This window comes from Anser brachyrhynchus, assembly GCF_964034855.1.
Source record: "Anser brachyrhynchus genome assembly, chromosome: 2".
Taxonomy (NCBI): Eukaryota; Metazoa; Chordata; class Aves; order Anseriformes; family Anatidae; genus Anser; species Anser brachyrhynchus.
The window spans coordinates 103,237,441-103,257,385 of NC_137695.1; the positions used below are offsets into that span (position 1 = coordinate 103,237,441).

Genomic DNA, 19,945 nt, shown 5'->3' on the forward strand with positions numbered 1-19,945 from the left:
GAATTGGTCAGCCTTGGGAAAATAATAATAATAATAAATAATAATAAAAATACCCACACCCACATAAAAGGTACAATGTAAGGCATAATGGGAACAAAAGGAAAAACGGTTGGGAGGTTTCCATTCGTAGTGTGCCCCACTGTTTCTATTAATTTAAATAGGAAAGCAGCCTGTATTGTTGCTTTACTTTTCCCCTTCCTCTCCTCCTGTAATAACCTCCTCAGTAGCATGAAATAGCAAAATCTTTATAGTTTCAAGGTCAGGGAAATATATGCTGATCTTTGACGATTATGCAAATTTCTTCTGATGGGAGGATACGATCCAGGCAATAATCAGTAGTTTTTCCTCCTATGCTAAGTGTGTAGGTCACATATAAAAAATTAGGATGGTACCAGATGTAGTTTATCATTGATTGTGCATAATTAATAATCTAATACTGCTAAGGTGTTCTCCATAGCACAAAGAAACAGAATCAGTATCCATTAACTATGGCCATTATACATTCTTTTCAATATAGTTATAAACTGGGTAGATTAAGAAATGCTTAAACATGCAACTGTATTTTCTAAGATATTCGGGGGAAAAAAATGTAAAGTTAAGATGAATATAGGTTAAGCCTGGGAAGAAGTGGTGACTCATGCTCTCGGGTTGATTAAAGCCCACGTCCTTTGAAGTAGGGTTTATAAACACCGTAGTTGGTAACATTTCAAAAAACTCACACTCCTTCCCTAGAAAGTACTTACTACCGAAAAATAGCTTGGTAACACATCAGGCAGGTTACACAACCAGCCTCGGAAAGCCGTCACCAGCAATGCAAACTGCGATTCAGAACCGAGAATGGCGTTGTGCCTCTTGAATGTAGCGGGAGGACCACAGGGCACCCGGCGGGCGAGCCAGCAGCACCTGGCGGCCCTTCACCGCATCGCTGACCGTGAACGAGTCCAGGGGTAATGTTTTGCACGTCTCGTTACGGTTTTATATTTTACTTCAGAAGCCTTCAGCTGAAGCTGAAGGAGAGCCATTTTAACGCCTCGCATAAACTAAAGTGCCCGTGCAGGAAGGGCGGCTACAGAAAGCGGGACCCCTCCAGCGAGCAGATGCTCGCGGCTTGGGAGCTGCGGGCGCTTTCACCTCTTCAATCCTCCCTCGTAAACTTGCGAGCCCCAGACCAGACGGCTGCTGCCGCCCTACCCGACCCCCGCCGCACCTCCCCTCCCACGGAGCCCTCTCCCACCTGCCTGCTGCTGCTGCTGCTGCCGCCGCCCGCACACCACCGCCTCCCCGGCCACCCCCGGACCCTCACCGCGGCATCGGGGCGGCCGCCGCCGCTCGAGCCGCCCGGCCCCGCCCCCCCCTCGCCCGCCCCCCCCCCCCCCAATCCGCCGCCGCTCCCGGGCTCGGCCCCCCCCCGGCTCCGGCCCCGGCCCTGCCCCCGGGCGCGCCCGCCGCGCTCAGCTGGCAGCCGGCTGCCGAGGCGCAGGGGCGGCGGTGCCATCCGCTGCGGGAGCACGGCTCGGCACGGCACGGCTCGGCTCGGCGAGCGGCTCACGCAGTCGCAGGGAAGAGGAGCAGCCGGGAGCGCGGCTGCCGCGGAGGACCGGCACGTCCCTGTTCACGTCCCTGTTCCGCGGGGAGGGCTCCGCCGATCCGCCGCCCCCTCCTCCGGGAGCCGCCGGGGGAGGGCTCGGACACGAAGTTGCGGCCAGCCCGGGGGAAAAGTAGCGGCAAGGCGGAAGGGGCCGGAGCCGAGCCGAGCCCAGCCGAACCGAGAGGGGCCGGCGCAGCGCGCCGCCGCCCTCCGCCCCCCGGACGGGGCTGGCCCCGCGCCCCAGGCCGCGCTCACCGGGACCCCCGCCTCACCCCGGAGCCGGCACCGGGGGAGGGGGGACGCTGCCGGACACCGCTGTGGGTAAGACGGGGGTGAAGCCGCGGGGAACACGGCGTGGAGAAGCCGGGGAGGCGGGCGGGGGGCCGCGGCGTGCGGGGCGAGGCACGGAAACTTGCTCAAGTTGTGCGGCCCCGGGCGGCGGGGAGGGGGCAGGCGGGGGCCGAGCCGGCGGAGGGCGCCCTCTGGTGGTTGTGGGGGCGGCCTCGCCGTGCCCCCCGCCGCTGCTGGAGGGGCCAGGGGCGTCCCGCGGGGCGGCGGCGCGGCGGAGGGAGGGGTGCTGCTGGACCCCGCCGCTGCCCCCTTCTTTCCCATCGGGGGCAGAGCCGCACGGGTGGCGTGCTCGGTGCCCTTCTGATGGGAAGGAGCTCCATCCGGCTGCGGGGGCGCGTTGGGGATGTCTGCACGGGGGTAGCTCGCCGTAGCGCCGGGAAAATTTGCCTCAAGATCCGGGAGTCGCTGGGGTCAAGGTGAAATAAAAAGAATCTATGTAGCCAATCCGACTTTGCGTTTTGCCAGAGTTTTGTGGAACTTTGAAAATGTTCCTTTTTTGTTTAATTTCTTTGGGGGGTGGGGGAGGAGGAAAAAAAAGTGTATTAACCCTCATCTTTCCTAAAAGCGTTGGCAATTCCTCTTGACTAAATACTCTGAATATGTTCCGGCACCTGTACGGCTTCAGAGAACTTTTCTTTGTGTTTTCACAGAAAGAACCAACATGCAAAGTGGAAGGAAAACCGAAACTGCTCTTTTAGCAAAAAAATATTGGCTTTCAGCCCCTTTCATATGTTTTCATTTTACTTCGTAATGGGAGGAGCACGATTCTCTGAATCATTGGGGCAAAATTTGGGCATCATTGGTTGAAGATAAGATGAAAGAAGACTTGAAAATGTGTCGATACTCTATGACTATTAATTCAGACAAACCTTTCACAAAGGGGAATAGTGGTTAAAAGCCCCACAGTCTCATCTAAAGGAGCTAATGAAGGATTTCTCTTCGTTTTTTCTTTCTTCCCTTTCTCCCATGAGTCTAAAAAGAGAAAGATGGAAAGAGTGTATATACAAATCGAGATAAGAGGAAGGCTGAAGAAAGTAGCTTCAGTTTTTAAGTGTGTTTTCCAAGTGCTGTAAATTTCCTAAATAATCAAATTCAACCCATTGTTTTGAATAAATTATCTTTTTGTGATCAGTGAAGGTTTTTTTTTTTTTTTTTGGTCAGCTTTAGGAGTGGAATTTGACCTGATTGAAAGTATTAATACAGAAAATGTATGGCTCTGATTCCTGTTTTCAAATCAAAGTTTACAAGTTATCAAAGAATAGTGTTTTGGTTTCTTTAAGTTTCTGACTGTGTATTGTCAACCTGCATTTTGTATGTTTATCTCGGAGACTTTACTTTCTCCCTATTTTAGTGTTTATACTGTAGTGTTGTATTTGAGAAGAATGTGAACAGACAAGGCACCTGAGATTTAACTTCTCAACAGTCTCGCTATTTCAATGTTGTAGCTCAAATTACAAGTAATCTGAGTATCTGTTAGAATGTGCAGTAAACACTAAGTCTTTTCTTCGAAGAAAAAAATGCCTTAAGATGCTCATGCTTGTGCTAACTGGATCAAAGCTTGATATCTGAACATTGTGTATTGTTAGGAAGTGCATGCCTGGGGAAGAGGAGCTGCCTAATGGATCATGGCTCTGATGCTTACAGGGCATACCTTATTTCTAGCATTAATGATGTTTGCTGTCTTCACTTTTGAAGAATCTGTAAGCAATTACTCTGATTGGGTGACTTTCATGGAAAATGTAGGTCAATATGAGAAACAGAAACTTGAAGGTCTTGGTGCTGAGCAGAAGCTGAAAAAAACAGTTCTTCATCCAAGTTTGTATTTTGATGCTGAAGATGTCCATGCACTGAGGCAGAAAGCTCACACAAGCCACTCACATCTATTTAGAGCTATCAGAAGTGCAGTGATAGTTATGCTATCCAACCCATTATACTACCTACCTCCACCCAAGCATGTTGATTTTGCTGCAAAGTGGAATGAGGTTTATGGTAACAACCTGCCACCACTAGCGTTTTATTGTTTGCTGTGCCCTGAAGATAAAGCTGCATTTGATTTTGCCCTAGAATATATGGACAGAATGGCTGGTTACAAAAACTGGTTGGTGGAGAGTGCACCTGGTGATGAAGTGCCACTGGGACACTCCCTAACTGGATTTGCCACTGCTTATGACTTCTTGTATAATTCACTGGAAAATGTGAGAAGACAAAAGTACCTGGAGAAGATACGGTCTGCAAGTGAGGAAATGTATGAGTACTCAAAGGTTCGTTCCTGGGGAAAGCAGCTTCTCCATAATCACCAGGCAACCAATATGCTTGCTTTGCTCACTGGAGCTTTAGTTACAGGGGTGGACGATGGATCTCAGGCAAATATTTGGAAACACACAGTTGTTGATGTGATGGAGAAAACAATGTTTCTGCTCAATCATATTGTAGATGGGTCTCTGGATGAGGGAGTAGCTTATGGGAGTTACACAGCTAAGTCCATAACCCAGTACGTTTTCCTGGCCCAGCGTCATTTTGGTATTAACAACTTGGAAAATAATTGGCTCAAAATGCACTTTTGGTTTTACTATGCCACCCTATTACCAGGCTTTCAAAGGACTGTGGGCGTAGCAGATTCTAATTACAACTGGTTTTATGGTCCTGAGAGCCAACTGGTTTTCTTGGATAAGTTTATCATGAAGAATGGAGCTGGAAACTGGTTGGCACAGCAAATTAGAAAACACAGACCCAAAGATGGACCAATGGTGCCATCCACCGCACAGAGGTGGAGCACGTTGCACACCGAGTTTATATGGTATGCTGCTGAAATCAGTCCTCAACCACCTCCTGACTACGGCACTGCTAAATTGCATGTGTTTCCTAACTGGGGAGTTGTTACTTACGGGGCTGGATTGCCAAACAGCCAGACAAACACCTTTGTGTCCTTCAAGTCTGGAAAACTCGGTGGACGTGCTGTCTATGATATTGTCCACTTTCAACCATATGCCTGGATTGATGGGTGGAGAAGTTTCAATCCGGGACATGAACATCCTGATCAGAACTCTTTCACTTTTGCTCCCAATGGACAGGTGTTTGTATCTGAGGCTCTCTATGGACCTAAACTCAGCCACCTGAACAATGTCTTGGTGTTTGCCCCATCTCCTACTAGCCAGTGCAACCAGCCTTGGGAGGGACAGCTTGGCGAGTGTGCCCAATGGCTGAAGTGGATTGGTCATGAGGTTGGAGACTCAACTGGAGAAATTATAACAGCCTCCCAGTCTGGGGACATGATGTTTGTGAGTGGTGAGGCAGTCTCTGCTTACACATCAGCAATGAAATTGAAAAGTGTATATCGCATTTTGTTGCTCTTAAATTCTCAGACTTTGTTAGTTGTAGACCATATCGAGAAGGAGGAAGACTCTCCTGTTAATTCTGTCAGTGCCTTTTTTCATAATCTTGACATTGATTTTAAATACATACCGTATAAATTTAAGAACAAATACAACGGAGCTATGATGGATGTGTGGGATGCCCACTACAAGATGTTTTGGTTTGATCATCATGGGAGTAGTCCTGTTGCTAGGATACAAGAGGCAGAACAAGCTGCTGAATTCAAAAAGCGATGGACTCAGTTTGTAAATGTTACCTTTCCAATGAAAAGCATGCTTGCAAGGATTGTTTACCTTTTCTATGGCCCATATGTCAATGTTTCTAACTGCAGGCTCATTGATAATGCGAAGTCTGGATTTCAGATTTCACTCAGTGTCAACAACACTGAAAATACGGTCTTTGTTGTGACTGAACATCAGAATTTAAAGACCAGGTTTGATTACTTGGGATTTGGTGGTTTTGCCAAAGTAGTTCATGAAAACAAAGTAACCAAGTTTGGTCTAGGTACTGAATCCGTGGAAAAACGAATTAAAAATAATAGGGTAGTTTTCCCATTTGGATTCAAAGTGAACATAATCGCAGGGTTAATTTTGGGTGTTAGTTTGGTCATACTGGCTTTTCAGTGGCAGTTTTACATATCCTTCAGTAAAATGTTGCGTTGGATCCTTATACTAGTTATCACATTGTGGCTTATTGAATTGGTGGATGTGTGGAGCATGTGCACCCAGCCCATCTGTGCGAAATGGAGCAGTGACTTGACAAGGCTAGAACATGATAAAGGCAATAAAGCCAAACAATTAGAAGGGAACCCCGTTGTTTTGCCAGATGTTATAATTACTTCGCTTCCTGCCTCTGGTGCAGAAATTTTAAAACAGGTGTTTTTCAATAGCAGTGACTTCTTATATATGAGGATACCTACAGCCTATCTAGAAATTCCTGAGAGTGAATTTGAAATTGATTCCTTTGTAGATCCATGTGAATGGAAGGCTTCTGATGTCCAGAATGGTCATTTTCGTCTTCTCAGAGGGTGGCTTCAGTCTTTAGTCCGAGACACAAAATTACATTTACAAAACATTCATTTATATGAAGCCAGCAGAAGTAAAATTACTCAGCATTCTGCTATAAGCAAGGACAAAAAGAAGAGATCGAAAAAGAGAGAATCTCTATCAGAGCAAAGAAGCAGGGCAAGAGCAAGTCAAGATAAAGATGCTGAATATATTAGGGAATTGAGAAGACACCTTGTCCATTATCCTAATGCACGACCTGTGCTTAGTTTAAGTAGTGGGAGCTGGACATTAAAGCTTCCCTTCTTTCAGGAAATCCTAGGACCATCAATGAGGGCATTATATGTAGTAAGAGACCCACGGGCATGGATTTATTCGATGTTGTACAAAAATAAGCCAAGTCTTTACTCCTTGAAAAAAGTTCCACAACGCTTGGCTGCAATGTTCAAATGGGAAAATCATAAAGAAAAATGTAGTCTAAGTGAAGGCTATGCCTTTGAATATGAATCTTTAAGAAAAGAACTTTCAAAATCTAATTCAAATGCTGTTTCTGTGTTGTCCTATTTATGGCTTGCAAACACAGCAGCAGCACTGAGAATAAATGGAGATTTGCTGCCAACAAATTATCAGATGGTCAAGTTTGAAGATATTGTGAGCTTTCCTCAGAAGATGGCTGAAACAATTTTTGCCTTTCTTGGTATTCCTCTTTCCCCTGCTAGCTTAAACCAAATATTATTTGCCACCTCCACCAGTCTTTTCTATCTTCCTTATGAGGGGGAAATTTCACCAAGTAGCATTCATGCCTGGAAACAAAACATGCCCAAGGAAGAAATTAGACTGATTGAAGATATTTGTTTTTCTTTAATGGACCACTTAGGATACCCAAAGTTTGTAGAATAAATGCTGCTGGTCAGCAGAAATTTGCACTAATCATCTCTGACTCCCAATTTGTGGATAAATATTACAGAACTTTGTTTATTCTTGTAAAATGTGTACAGTCTGCTACTTTCAGAGAAATTATTTTAAGAAAAAGATAGTTGTTCTTGCAGGTGTTTTTTGTTGTTTCTTTTTTCCTTTTTTTTTAATAATAAATAAAAACAACTTGTAACTACTTTTGCTGCCTTTGGAAAAAACAAACAAAAAAACTGTGTGAACCTTTATGGAACTACCAGCTGAGGGCTCTATAGCTCAGGGGATTAGTAATAGAATATGGAGCTTTTCACCTCCTGCTCACCAGTTTGACCACAGTCCAGGTGCTTAGTTCCCAAAAGTAGTTACTATCTGATGATTGTATGAAGGTTTACATGAAATTAATCTGGTGGTGTTGGCCCAGTTCCCAGTGGTGATAATTTACTCCCTTGGACAGGTTTTCTGAGACATTCTGTCTCACTGGTCAGTGCGGTAGTGCAAAATAAACACAAGCCGAGGTTTAAGGCTGTTCAGCATCCCTTCAGTAGGTGAAAACAGCCACAATATTCGAGTGAATCTAGTTCCTTATTTACAGCCTCAGCAGGCCCAGGACTGAAATGAATATTGAATATCACTGTATGGTATGGTTCCTTCAGTTCAGAGACATGGCACTTACATTGGGTTTGTCCTTTGACTTCATTCTCCATGGCTGACATCACCTTTTGCAAGCCTGAAGTAAACTATCTGAAGAAAAAGAAATGGGATAAAATTTAAGAAACCAAGATATCCCAAACTAACAGTTAAATATGGAGGATTTTTTCTGGCTTTGACCTGCCTCCCTCAACCTGTCTTAATTTTGAAGGTTGTTAACATTTTGATTCCTCACTCTGCTTTATCATGCACCTCTAATCTAAGAGGTTCTGGAAGAATCTTTTCTTTTTGAGTGAGACTTTTCCATCTTTCTTTGTTGTAAAACATTTCTCTGCTGATTCTTGTGCGTAAGTTCACCAAGGCCAGTGCAAATATTTGATGTCAATGTCGGTGGTCTGTCGTTGATATCTGCATAAAATGAAAATCTAAGATTTAGAAGATCTTAAATTAATTTCCAGGTCTGTGTTCCTGAGGGAGGTTTTGTTTTTCTGTATGGTGTATTTCTGAAGGACAACCATTGCTTACCTCAGATCTCCTCTCAGAGAGTGGAGAAATCTGAAACTCGCTCTACTCTCAGCCACTTCCTGTTTGAGTAGTTCCCCACAGTAAAGTATCTCCAAACTTGTCATTTTTATCTACTATCATGTTTTTATCATGACTAGCATTTCTTTAACATGATGCTGTAATATGATATTGATTTGGAAACAGATAAGTTTGATAGGATGATACGTCTTTGTCATAGCTTGTTTTCTTTTTGAGTCACAGTTTTGCACATGCCCATTAAGCAAAAAGGTTTCCTAATTTAACTTGCTGAGTATTCTTTGGAAACGCATGCATACTGTAAATGTCTGCAGATGTGTAAATCTGATCAGAAAGAGGCATCTGTTTCCTTTACCATCTGTTTTTTATTACAAATGGAATTGTCTTGAAATATACTTCCTTTGGTTTGTGGGAGCTGGGGTTGGAGTTTGGGGTTATTATATTGAAATATATGTGTAATTTTTGTTTATTTGGGTAATAAGCATTAGGCAATATCAAAAGTGTAGTGAGTCTCTTCATACAGATTATAGGTACCATTCCTGATTTCTAATATAAAGGAGTTCTTGCTTTTCCTTCCAATCTTACTACTTGTCCCTGTCTCAATCCCTCTGTCTTGTCCTTCTCATATACACGTTTCATATCCTTTGGAGCACATTGTCATGTCTCATCACGACCTAGATAAAAGTAGCTCTTTCTCTACCAGTCATTTGTATATCAAAATGGGCTTCTAGTATGATAAACCCATTGATATTTTTACAGTCTTACTTACCAAAATTTAACTGCTGTTTACTAGTAGCAGCAATTTTTTTCCTCCTTCTGTCCTAAGTCTCACCCCTGGCTGGGTAGAATGTCATATTAAAGGAAATATTAAACAGGCTAATAAACACTGACATGGTAGTGAAAGTTCAGTTTGCAGCTATCATCCTTTCAAATTAGTTTCTCTCTGAAGCCATTTTTTATCATACGTAAAAAAAGAAAAAGAAAGCATTCATGTCTGTACAATTTTCTGCACTTGACAGAATATGTTTCAACATTTGCCTTCTGTTTCCAGGATTTATACTCTGGAATCAGAACAAATAAAATGGCTTTTTCTCTGTCAGATGTTTTAGGGCAACTGAAGGTAAGAATTAAGACTGACTATATATTTGTGGAAGTAGACACCTTTAAATCCCTTCCTGAAAGTGCTGTATGGAATGCTGTGATAGCCTATAAACCAACTTTGTTTTTGAGGAGTTAAGGTGTACAGGATGATCTGTCAAGAGGGTTATCCGTGCTTCTTTTGGAATACAGCTTATCTCATGCATTTATGTTGAGAATACGTGCCGTTCCTGTCATTTCTTATATGCAAGATTTAGGAGCTATTTCTTTTCTGTACTGTACTCTCCAGGGTCTAAGAATGCATAATCTATTATTCAGATTTGGATGCGCTGTGTGTTCCTAGTACAAATTTAATAAGATAAAAAAGATCTCTATTTTTGGTTCTTGTTGTGAGGGCAAACACTTTAACATCATTACAGTAAAATATGTAGAGGGAAAGGCAGTGTCTTTGAAAACAACAGGGTAGGAATACTTAAGGTATGACAACTCTAATTTTTCATCAAGTAATTGCTTTGTTTGGATTTAGATGATGAATTACTTGACCACTTGACTGAAGTTAGTACCAGACAGGAGTTATCCCAGCCATGGAGTTGACTGAGTTTGTATTTAAACTGTGGCCTTGTACCTGCATGAACAGCAACCCAAGACACAGTGGGAACATGCATGTGATTGCCCATCCAAATCTGAGACTTTGTAGAATAACTTCCGGTCGCACCATCCATTTTATTTACAAATAAATTTCACAGCTGTGATGTGGAAAAGCAGCAATACTGTGGAGGTCTGGTAGTAAAAAAAATAAACAAACTTGTCTTTCTCTATTAAAGGCTAAATTATAATTTATATCAGCTGATCTTGAGCCAGATTGGTCATTACACTTTTTTTTTTGTGTGTGTGCAAATGTTCCCATTGAGACTACTGTCACTCTGTGCATGAAGAACATGTGTGTAATTTTATAATATATAATTATTTTGTGGGTGTACAGTTACTATCGAAATTCTTTTCAATCACTTGCATCCAGAGGAAGAATGGACACAGACTTTAACCTTATCTTTCTCCATGTAGTAATGTTTCAGAATGTCAGTAACATTTGAGAATGTTAGAGATTGTTGGTTTTTTTTGAAAAGCATATATATTTAGGTATGTTGATTGAAGAGCGTTCTAGCACTTTCAATTATACTTCAGAAAGATGCTCATGAAAACTAGTCTCATATTTTATCTTAATTTTGCTTCCTCTTTCTCCCTGTGTTAAATGTTAATAATAGTTTGTACTACATTGAACATTGTACTATATTTGAACTCTCCAATTATGAGAGAGCAAAGATTTTGACACATTTTAGAAAAGAAATCTTTATTTAAATGCTTATCTCAGAATCATATTTGGAAGCCTAAGGAAAATAAACACCAAGGAACACATTTCAGTTATTTACTTACTTTGTAACTAAATGATATTGGCTCGGGGACCTATGCACGTGGGTCTTGGCATTCAGAGTTCCATCAGATGGCATGAATCTATAGTCTCTGAGCACATTTACATGCTTTTATTTCCCCAGTAAGACTTTTTTCCATGGGCAACATCAGTGATGATGAGCCACAGTATCATGGTCACATGGGTTCCTTTCTCCCTCTTAGCATGCAAATGACATACAACTCTCATTGGAATTTATGTTTGAACAGTGAATTTGCAGGATCCAGGAGTGAATTTATGGACAAGATCCTCAGTTATATGTAAAATACATAATACAACTCATTTGACGCCAAAATACTATTTTAATAGTGTTAAAATGCAAAGCAAACAACAACAACAAAAATGCACTTAGGGTTTTATAAAGTTATCAATAACTATTTTGTAAAGCTCCCATTATGGATTAGATTTATTTATTTATTTATTTATTTATTTAACCATTAAAATGGTTTCACTTGCTCTTCAGACTTCATGATGTGACTGCTAGGGGATTCTTGTCTCTGCCTGACAGTCAGTTATTTCCATTATTAGTCTTCGCTAGTTTGAGGAACATGATTATACAAATTCTGGAATATAATAGTGCATTTACGCAAAAAAAAATGAAGTGCACAGTTCATGATTAAGGATAAAAATATGGCCCATATGTTGGGGTCCATATTTTGGTTTATACTGTAATTAGTATCTGTGGTATTTATTTTAGGAGAGTTAGAGGTAAAAGTAATTTATTTTTTTATTTTTTTTTTTTTTTAATTACACAAAATCATTTTCTCCAAGAGAATTAAGTACTGGATTTTAACACTTCTACAGTCAGGATATCATATAATTCCTTTCTTTATCTGGCCTCCGTTTTAGTTTTGGTTCAGACTAAAACTTTTGTTTTATGTTTTATTATGAATGGGCTGTTTTCTGAGTTAAGATTCTGTCTGGAGACTTCAGAGTTATGATTTTGTCTGGAGATTCCATTTCATTGAATTTCTGTGAAAAATATCATGTACTACAAGTTTAAATCCCTAAATTGTGAGCTGTTCAGATTTGGGCCAAAAATAGAATTATGCCTTGCTGACCTCAAAGAATGTTTTGCTATTGACTTCAACAGGGCGTAAAATACTAACCCAAATATTTCTTTCTTGGAAGGAGCTATGCAAAATTTGTGAACTAAATACAAGTCTCTAGATCATTCTTTATTAATCAGAGACAACATTAGCTGGTTTCTAAAATGTAAAAACTGTTTTGTATTGGATTTTTTCTTTCTTCTCTAAACAAATGTTACCTCCTAGAGAATTGCTATCTACCTAGCTTGAATATTTCTAAACAGCAGAAATTACAGGAAATAAATTCCTCAAATGGTCAATCAAGATTACTGTTCTTAATATTAGAAGAGAGAATTAAATGCATTTCAATAATGTGAAAAATATAAATTGTGCAGTAACCATAATTAAAGCTATCTGTAGACTGGTAAATTTATAAACCATAAATGTAGGTATAGGAACAAAAATATTCAAAGTAATGTATGAAGTACAGTTTCAAATGTCAGGACTTTATTTAGTGAGGAGAAATTTGCTGATACATAATCTGCACCATTTTCATAAGGTATATGAATGGGTAATCTTGTGCTGTCTCAGAAAATAATAATGGGAAAACATGTTACTGAGTTGATACTGTTTTAAATTAAACTATACATCTCTTAGAGCTGACAATATGCTGGGATTTATATGTGGTGTAAGAAAACAAAATCTGGTTTCATTCACAATTGTCTAAACATAATTTCTGAAAGATTCTTCATTTCTGCTGATACAACCTCAACATTTAGTTTATTGTTTTTTACTGAGGAAGATATTATGGTGTTTAAGAACATGACCTAAAGTAATCTAATCTCACATTAGGTAATTTAAGTGTTGTAATTAAATGAGGATCCTTGTCACTCTAGAATCAATGGAAAGTGAGTGTCACCTTCAGAAGGAAATCAGACATAACTCTTTGTAAATCCTCAAAAGCTGAGAGCGATTAAACTCTTTTAGATGCCAGATGAAAGGTGTCAAATGAAACGGGGTTAATGGGATTAATTTGGCTTTAAATGTGTATGGTCTTACTTCTAAGTAAATTTCTATGTCTAAGCAGTTTTAGTGCACAGAAAATTTTATGTCCATAGAAAATTTTATGAAACATTCCACATAAAATAAAGCTCTTGTTAGAAAAATAACACTTCTGTGTTGTCCTTTTTTTTTTTTTTTTTTGTCCCTTTTTCATCACTTAGGATATCACAAAATTTTGTGATGTAGTCACAGAATCAGAGAAGGTTGAGGTTAAAAGGGACCTCTGGAGGTCACCTACTCCAACCCACCTGCTTAAGCGGGGCCACCTAAAGCCGGTTACCCAGATCTCCAAGGACGGAGACTCCACAGACTCTCCGGGCAATTTGTGTCAATCCTTGGTTACCTGTACAGTAAAAAAGTGTTTTCTGATGTTCACAGGGAACCTCCTGCCTTTTGGGTTGTGTCAATTACTTCTTGTCCTTTCACTGGCTGCCACTAGGAAGAGCCTGCCACTGTCTCCCTTAGACACTGCCTTCAGGTATTTATATGCCTTGATAATACTCTGCCTGAGCCTTATCTTCTCTAGGCTAAACAGTCCCAACTCTCAGCCTTTCCTTATAGGAGAGATGCTCCAGTCCCTTAATCATCTTCATGGCCCTTCACTAGACTCTTGTTTTCTAGTATGTTCATGTGTCTTGTACTGAGGAACCCAGACCTGGACACAGCAGTCCACATGTGGCCTAACCAGTGCTGAGTAGAGGGGAAGGATCATCTCCGTTAACCTGCTGGCAACACTAATCCAGCCAAGATTACCATTAGTCTTTGCCATAAGGGTACATTGATGGCTCAGGTTTAACTTGGTGTCCACAAGGACTCCCTGGTCCTTTTCTGCAAAGCTGCTTTCCATCTGGGTGGCCCCCAGCAGGTACTGGTGCCTGGGATTGTTTCTCCCCAGGCCCACGACTTTGCACTTCTCCTTGCTTCTCATGAGGATCCTATCATTCCATTCCTCCTGATGAGGTCTGTCTGGGTGGCAACACAACCTTCTGTTGTGGCAGCCTCTCATTGCAGTTGTATATTGTCAGCACACTTGCTGAGGGCAAGCAATACCCCATCATCTAGGTCATTTATGAAGATGTTGAATAGGACTGGACCCAGTATTGACCCTGGTGTACTGTCAATGTATACATTTAATTTAAATACATATATATGGAGAGAGAGAGAATAATAGAATCATAGAATGGTTTAGTTTGTAGGAATCTTTAAAGTACATCTGTTTTGAACCCCCCTTGCCATGGGTAGGGATGCCTTCCACTGGATCAGGTTTTCAAGGTCCCATCCAGCTTGACCTTGAACACTTCCAGGGACAGGACATCCACAATCTCTCTGGGCAACTTGTTCCAGTATCTAACCACCCTCATAGTGAAGAATTTCTTCCTAATATCTCATCTGAATCTACCCTCTTTCAGTTTGAAACCGTTACCCGTTTTCCTATCACTACACACCCTAGTGAAGTGTCTCTCCCCATCTTTCTGGTATTAGAAGGCTTCTACAAGCCTTCTACTCCTTCCTGAGTCTTCTTTTCCTGAGGCTAAACATCTACAGCTCTCTCAGTTTTCTTCACAGGAGATGTGCTCCAGCTCTCTGATCATCTTTGTGGCTCTCCTTTGGGCCTTCTCTAACAGGCCCATTTCTCTCTTGTTCTGGGGGCCCCAGAGCAGTACTCCAGGTGGGGTGTTGGGAGAGCAGAGAGTGGGAGACTCACCTCCCTCGATCTGCTGGCCATGGTTCTTTTGACATAGCCCAAGAGGCTAAAAGGTGCAATTATCTTTCTGGGCTGCAAGCTGGATGATGTCAAGTTTTTCATCCACGAGTACCCCCAAGTTGCCATTCTATAATTCTATGATTCTATGATTAAATATCTCCTATCTCTCTTCTGACCCCTTATCCACAAGTCATTTTAGCAGTTGAAAATTCCCCTTCCTGAGGTTTGGGATCCTGACTATACTTCTTGCCCAGCCTATATCCCACAAGCAATATATATGGCTGGTTTTGTTCGTTTTGTTTAGGGGAGCTGCTGTTACTAATGTAACAGGATGTTACATGGTGTATTGATGGCAGAAACTAATTTTGTCTGTCTTTGGATGAACACTAAGTATATGCCGTGTTAAGCTAAGGTTACAGAAAATGTATATTCTTAGGAAAAAAATAAAAATAAAGGAGGGGGGTGATTCCCCCTTCAGTTCTCTAAACTGGACAGCTGGTGCAAGCCATGCACCACAAACCACTGCAAACCAACTGGTGCAATTTTGAAGTATCTTAGACTATATATTCTCTATATAGTGTATATGCAAACTGTGTATTTAGAATGATGTGTCTTCTAATTCCTGAACTGTATCCAGGATTTGTTTCAGAAAGTGGTAGTTGGCCTAGAGACTGTTCTAACAATTTAACATTATAGGTAAGTAAGCTCCAACACCCATGAGTGTTCTCATGTGCTTAATTAAATATAAAAAATGATAATAAATAAACAAATAAATAAAGGACATAATCAAGTTAATTGGAATAACTGAGATTAAAGACATCACTGGATCTTATTAAATGTGGTACAGGTGCAGATGGTATCTACTAGATCAAGACAGTTCATCATCCTTACTACTGCAGAGGTCTAGAATGAACTGCAGATGCCTCTGAGTGGCACCTGGTTTCCTGCAACACAGTTTTGTAGGTTTAATTAACTGTTTTTTTGTTGTTCATATATTATAGAAGAAGGTGCTTGGGATATATCTTAAACATAGGAACAAGAATAAGCCCTGATTCTATCTCTCCTGTGAATATGAGCACATGGTAAAGCGAAGGTTTGCATATTTTGAAGTCTTGATGTAGTTATATTTAGATGTGAAGCTGGTTTAATGTGCTTTTTTTTTTTTTGCTGCTGATTTTTTTTTTTTTTTAAATTTGGTGGGTGGTATGTTCTTAACCTTTGTAGCTGATTTTAGTTCTTGTTGCTGTACTTTCACAAGTATTTTATTTGTTTATTTTTACCTTCTGAACCTTGAACCCAGTTTTGGCTTTTTGGAGGAGCTGCATGGAAAGTGCCTATTATGTTTTGAGGTGTATTAAGTATTATACATTGAGGTGTGATACAAGCATATATTTCTGTCTGTTGCGAATTCTTTGATAATAGTTGACTTCATCTATTTTCTAAAAGGTCACTCAAAGTGAATAAATCCAACATACAAAGCTCTGAGGAAACTAATATTATCATAAAAGGCAGGCTGTCAGAGATAATAAATGTCCACTTATTTTTGTGAAAACCATTAATATTTTCCCTCTTAATTGCTTTTCTACGAGAGAAGTAGTTTATATATTTTTTTTTCCCTTTCCTTTTCCCTTTCCCTTGTAATTCCATCCTATAGATTGCCTGGAAATATATTTTGTCATCATTGTGGTTTTTTGTTTTGTTTTGTTTGTTTTCTGAATTTTGGTTTGAAATGTTCATTTGGTTTTACATTTTCTTGAAGATTCTGTTGTGTTTCAGGATGTTCCAGTCTGTTCTTTCCATAACTTACATCCTACAGATGCCACTTGAGTTCAAGAAACATAATTTCAGATTTGGGAGGGCTGTGATAGGCACACAAAAATTAACTGAATAACAGGAGAAACAAAATGTTATGCTGCTGAAAAGAATAGGAAAGTGCGTGCAGGAATATTTAGGTCTTAATGAGCTGCCATATTGTGCCTGAATAAGCAGTTTTGTTATTCACTGATCAGCTGAACATTGTTTCATATCACCATAGCAGTACTGAAGGAAAACTAACGTGAAAGCAACTTTTGTTTGGGTGTATTTATATCTATATTTTTATTATTTTTCCCTAAAACAATGATCTTCTTTTGTATTCCCAACCTGTGTTAATTTGTAACCAAATAGTTATTACCCAGTGTATCTTTGTAATAACGTTGGCACAAAAGTATGCTTTCCAGTGAGATTGTGCAGCTTTATCTGCTGTGTATGGATTAAATATTGATGGTTTCTCAACTGCTAGCATCCTTTGGTGAAGCATTTGAAAGAAAGCATTGACTTCTGTAATAAAGAATTGTTTCATGCTATTCATAGAATCATTAAGGTTGGAAAAGACCTTCAAGATCATCTGGTCCAACCATCACCCTACTACCAATGTCACTCACTAAACCGTGTCCCTTAGCACCAGGTCCAACCTTTCCTTGAACACCCCCAGGGACGGTGACTCCACCAATTCCCTGGGCAACCCATTCCAATGCCTGACTACTCTTTCTGAGAAGAAATATCTTCTAATTTCCAACCTAAACTTCCACTGGCGCAACTTGAGGCCATTCCCTCTAGTCCTCTCACTAGTTATCTGCAAGAAGAGGCCAACCCTCATCTCCCCACACCTTCCTTTCAGGTAGTTGTAGAGAGCACTCAGGTCTCCCCCGAGCCTCGTCCAGACAAAACAACCCCAGTGCCCTCAGCCGCTCCTCATAGGACTTGTGTTCCAGGCCCTTCACCATCTTTGTAGCCCTTCTCTGGACACGTTCTAGGGCCTCTATGTCCTTCTTGTACTGAGGGGCCCAAAACTGACCACAGTACTTGTGCATCCTCACCAGAGCAGAATACAGGGGGATGATCACCTCCCTGGTCCTGTTGGCTGCACAATTCCTGATACAAGCCGGGCTACCGTTGGCCTTCTTGGTCACCTGTGCACACTGCTGGCTCATGTTCAGGTGAGCATCAATCAGCACCCTCAGATCCTTTTCCTCCGCACAGCTTTCGAACCACTCTGCCCCCAAGCCTGTAGCGCTACATGTTTTTTTTGTGGCTAAAATGCAGGACCTGGCACTTACCCATGTTACACCTCATCCCATTGGCCTCTGCCCATCGACCCATCCAGTCCAGATCCCTCTGCAGGGCCTTTCTACCCTCCAGCAGATAAACACTTCCCCCCAACTTGGTGTTGTCTGCAGACTTACTGAGGCTGCACTCAGTTCCCTCACCCAAGTCGTCAGTAAAGATATTGAAGATGATGGGCCCCAACACCGACCCCTGGGGAACACCACTGGTGACTGGTTGCCATCTGGATTTCACTCCATTCACCACTATTCTCTGGGCCCAGCCATCCAGACAGTTTTTTAACCCAGCAAAGAGTGTACCTGTCCAAGCCATGGGCAGCCAGCTTCTCCAGGAGAATACCGTGGGAGATCATGTCAAAGACCTTGCTGAAGTCTAGGTAGACTACATCAACAGCCTTTCCCTCATCCACCAGAGGGGTCACCCGGTCATAGAAGGAGATGAGGTTGGTCAGGCAGGACTTGCCTTTCATGAACCCATGCTGTCTGTGCCTGATCCCCCAGTTGTCCTACATACATTGCATGATTGCATTCAAGATGACCTGTTCCATCACCTTTCCTAGCACCGAGGTCAGGCTGACAGGCCTGTAGTTCCCTGGGTCCTCCTTGTGACCCTTCTTATAGATGGGTGTCACATTAGCAAGTCTCCAGTCATCTGGGACCTCTCTGGATGACCATGACCGCTGATAGATGATGGAAAGCAGCCCAGCAATCACATCTGCCAGCTCCCTCAGCACCCTCGGGTGGATCCCATCTGGCCCCATGGACTTATGACAGTCCAGATGGAGCAGCAGGTGGATCCCATCTGGCCCCATGCACTTGTGACAGTCCAGGTGGAGCAGCAGTCTCTAACTGTTTCCACCTGAAATGTGGGGTTTCTTCTGCTCCTCGTCCCAGACTTCCAGGTTGGGAGGCTGAGTACCCTGAGGATAAGTGGTCTGGCTAGTAAAGACAGATGCAAAGAAGGCATTAATGAATGGACCACACTGTTGCTGAGCATAACAGAGCTGATGTGAAAACGTGCATATTACAGATGATCAGAACACTGTTAATTAGTCTTGATTAATCCAGTCTCATGATCAGATGTGTAGAAGTATGGATGTAGCTGTCATCCATTCCTCATCCTACTTACTACTCTTTTTAACTTTTAACTAGCAGACTAGTCTAAGCTGAATTTCCTTGCTGAAAGAGCAAGAATACATGAAGGTACCATGACTTTGTTGATGCACTAGGATTTTTTTAAACTACTGTCATTTGAGCGTATGCTGTTGCCTCTAAATTGCCCCATCGTGAATTTGCAAATTTTATTTATGAATGAACCTGTTGATTTTAGTCTATGGGAACGTACCTATTTGTGTTCCATGTTTGTTTGATAATAGACACATATTAGTATTGCTAACACATTAAGTGACTGATTAGTAAGGAGACATCTTAGGCAATAAAGAGCAAGCTCTGATGTTTGGTGTTCACAGACTGACAAAAGCATTTGCCAGCAGTCTGCTTCATCTGCATTTAGTTCATCTGGCTGTGAGTAGCAACAGACTCATAGCCATCCTCTGCAGAATCTCTTTTGAGAAGTTTAGAGCTTAAAGGTAGTTTCCAATAGATAATATCTAGAACTGCCTTAGTACCTCATAAATTAATCTGGGTGTGATTTTTGTTTTTGATTTAAACGTGACAGGAAAATGAAAGGAGAAAAAAAATAGTTACTCAGTTCCCTTTAAAGTGTAAACAAACAACCAAAACCTGTTGACATTCAGGCACTATTATAGTTTAAAGAAAAAGTAGGGTCAGTTTAGCAGAGCTGCTGTTAGGTATGTTATTCAATTATTACCATCCATGCTATATAATTTATCCTGCAAACCAAGTATATGACCAATCCAGGTTTGTTGCATTTGTGAAACAGAATCAACTACAACTTTTAATTGAAAAGAGATGTAAAAATCATGAAAAAGTAGCCTTACCCATATCTAGCCACCTTTCATTAACTCATTAACTCCTGTACTGTATGCAGTAAAAGAGAAGATGTATGCAGTGAAGTACGGATTTTAAGATGTTGAAGACTCTTGGA

The 19,945-nt window shown here is 41.4% G+C and overlaps 1 protein-coding gene and 1 long non-coding RNA gene across 3 annotated transcripts in view; both read left to right on the top strand.

The window, feature by feature from the left end:
- Positions 1-19,945, top strand: part of LOC308189050 — a 522,677-nt gene that overhangs the window by 132,661 nt on the left and 370,071 nt on the right. The window lies entirely within an intron of this gene.
- Positions 1,393-13,175, top strand: DSEL (dermatan sulfate epimerase like). Its single transcript, XM_080578002.1, has 2 exons — positions 1,393-1,909; positions 2,590-13,175. The coding sequence occupies exon 2, from the start codon at positions 3,565-3,567 to the stop codon at positions 7,213-7,215; it is 3,651 nt and encodes a 1,216-aa protein (XP_080434128.1). The 5' UTR covers positions 1,393-1,909; positions 2,590-3,564; the 3' UTR covers positions 7,216-13,175.

Coding starts and splice junctions, on each gene's coding strand:
- DSEL (XM_080578002.1), top strand. CDS start 3,565: ATGGCTCTGATGCTTACAGGGCATACCTTATTTCTAGCATTAATGATG.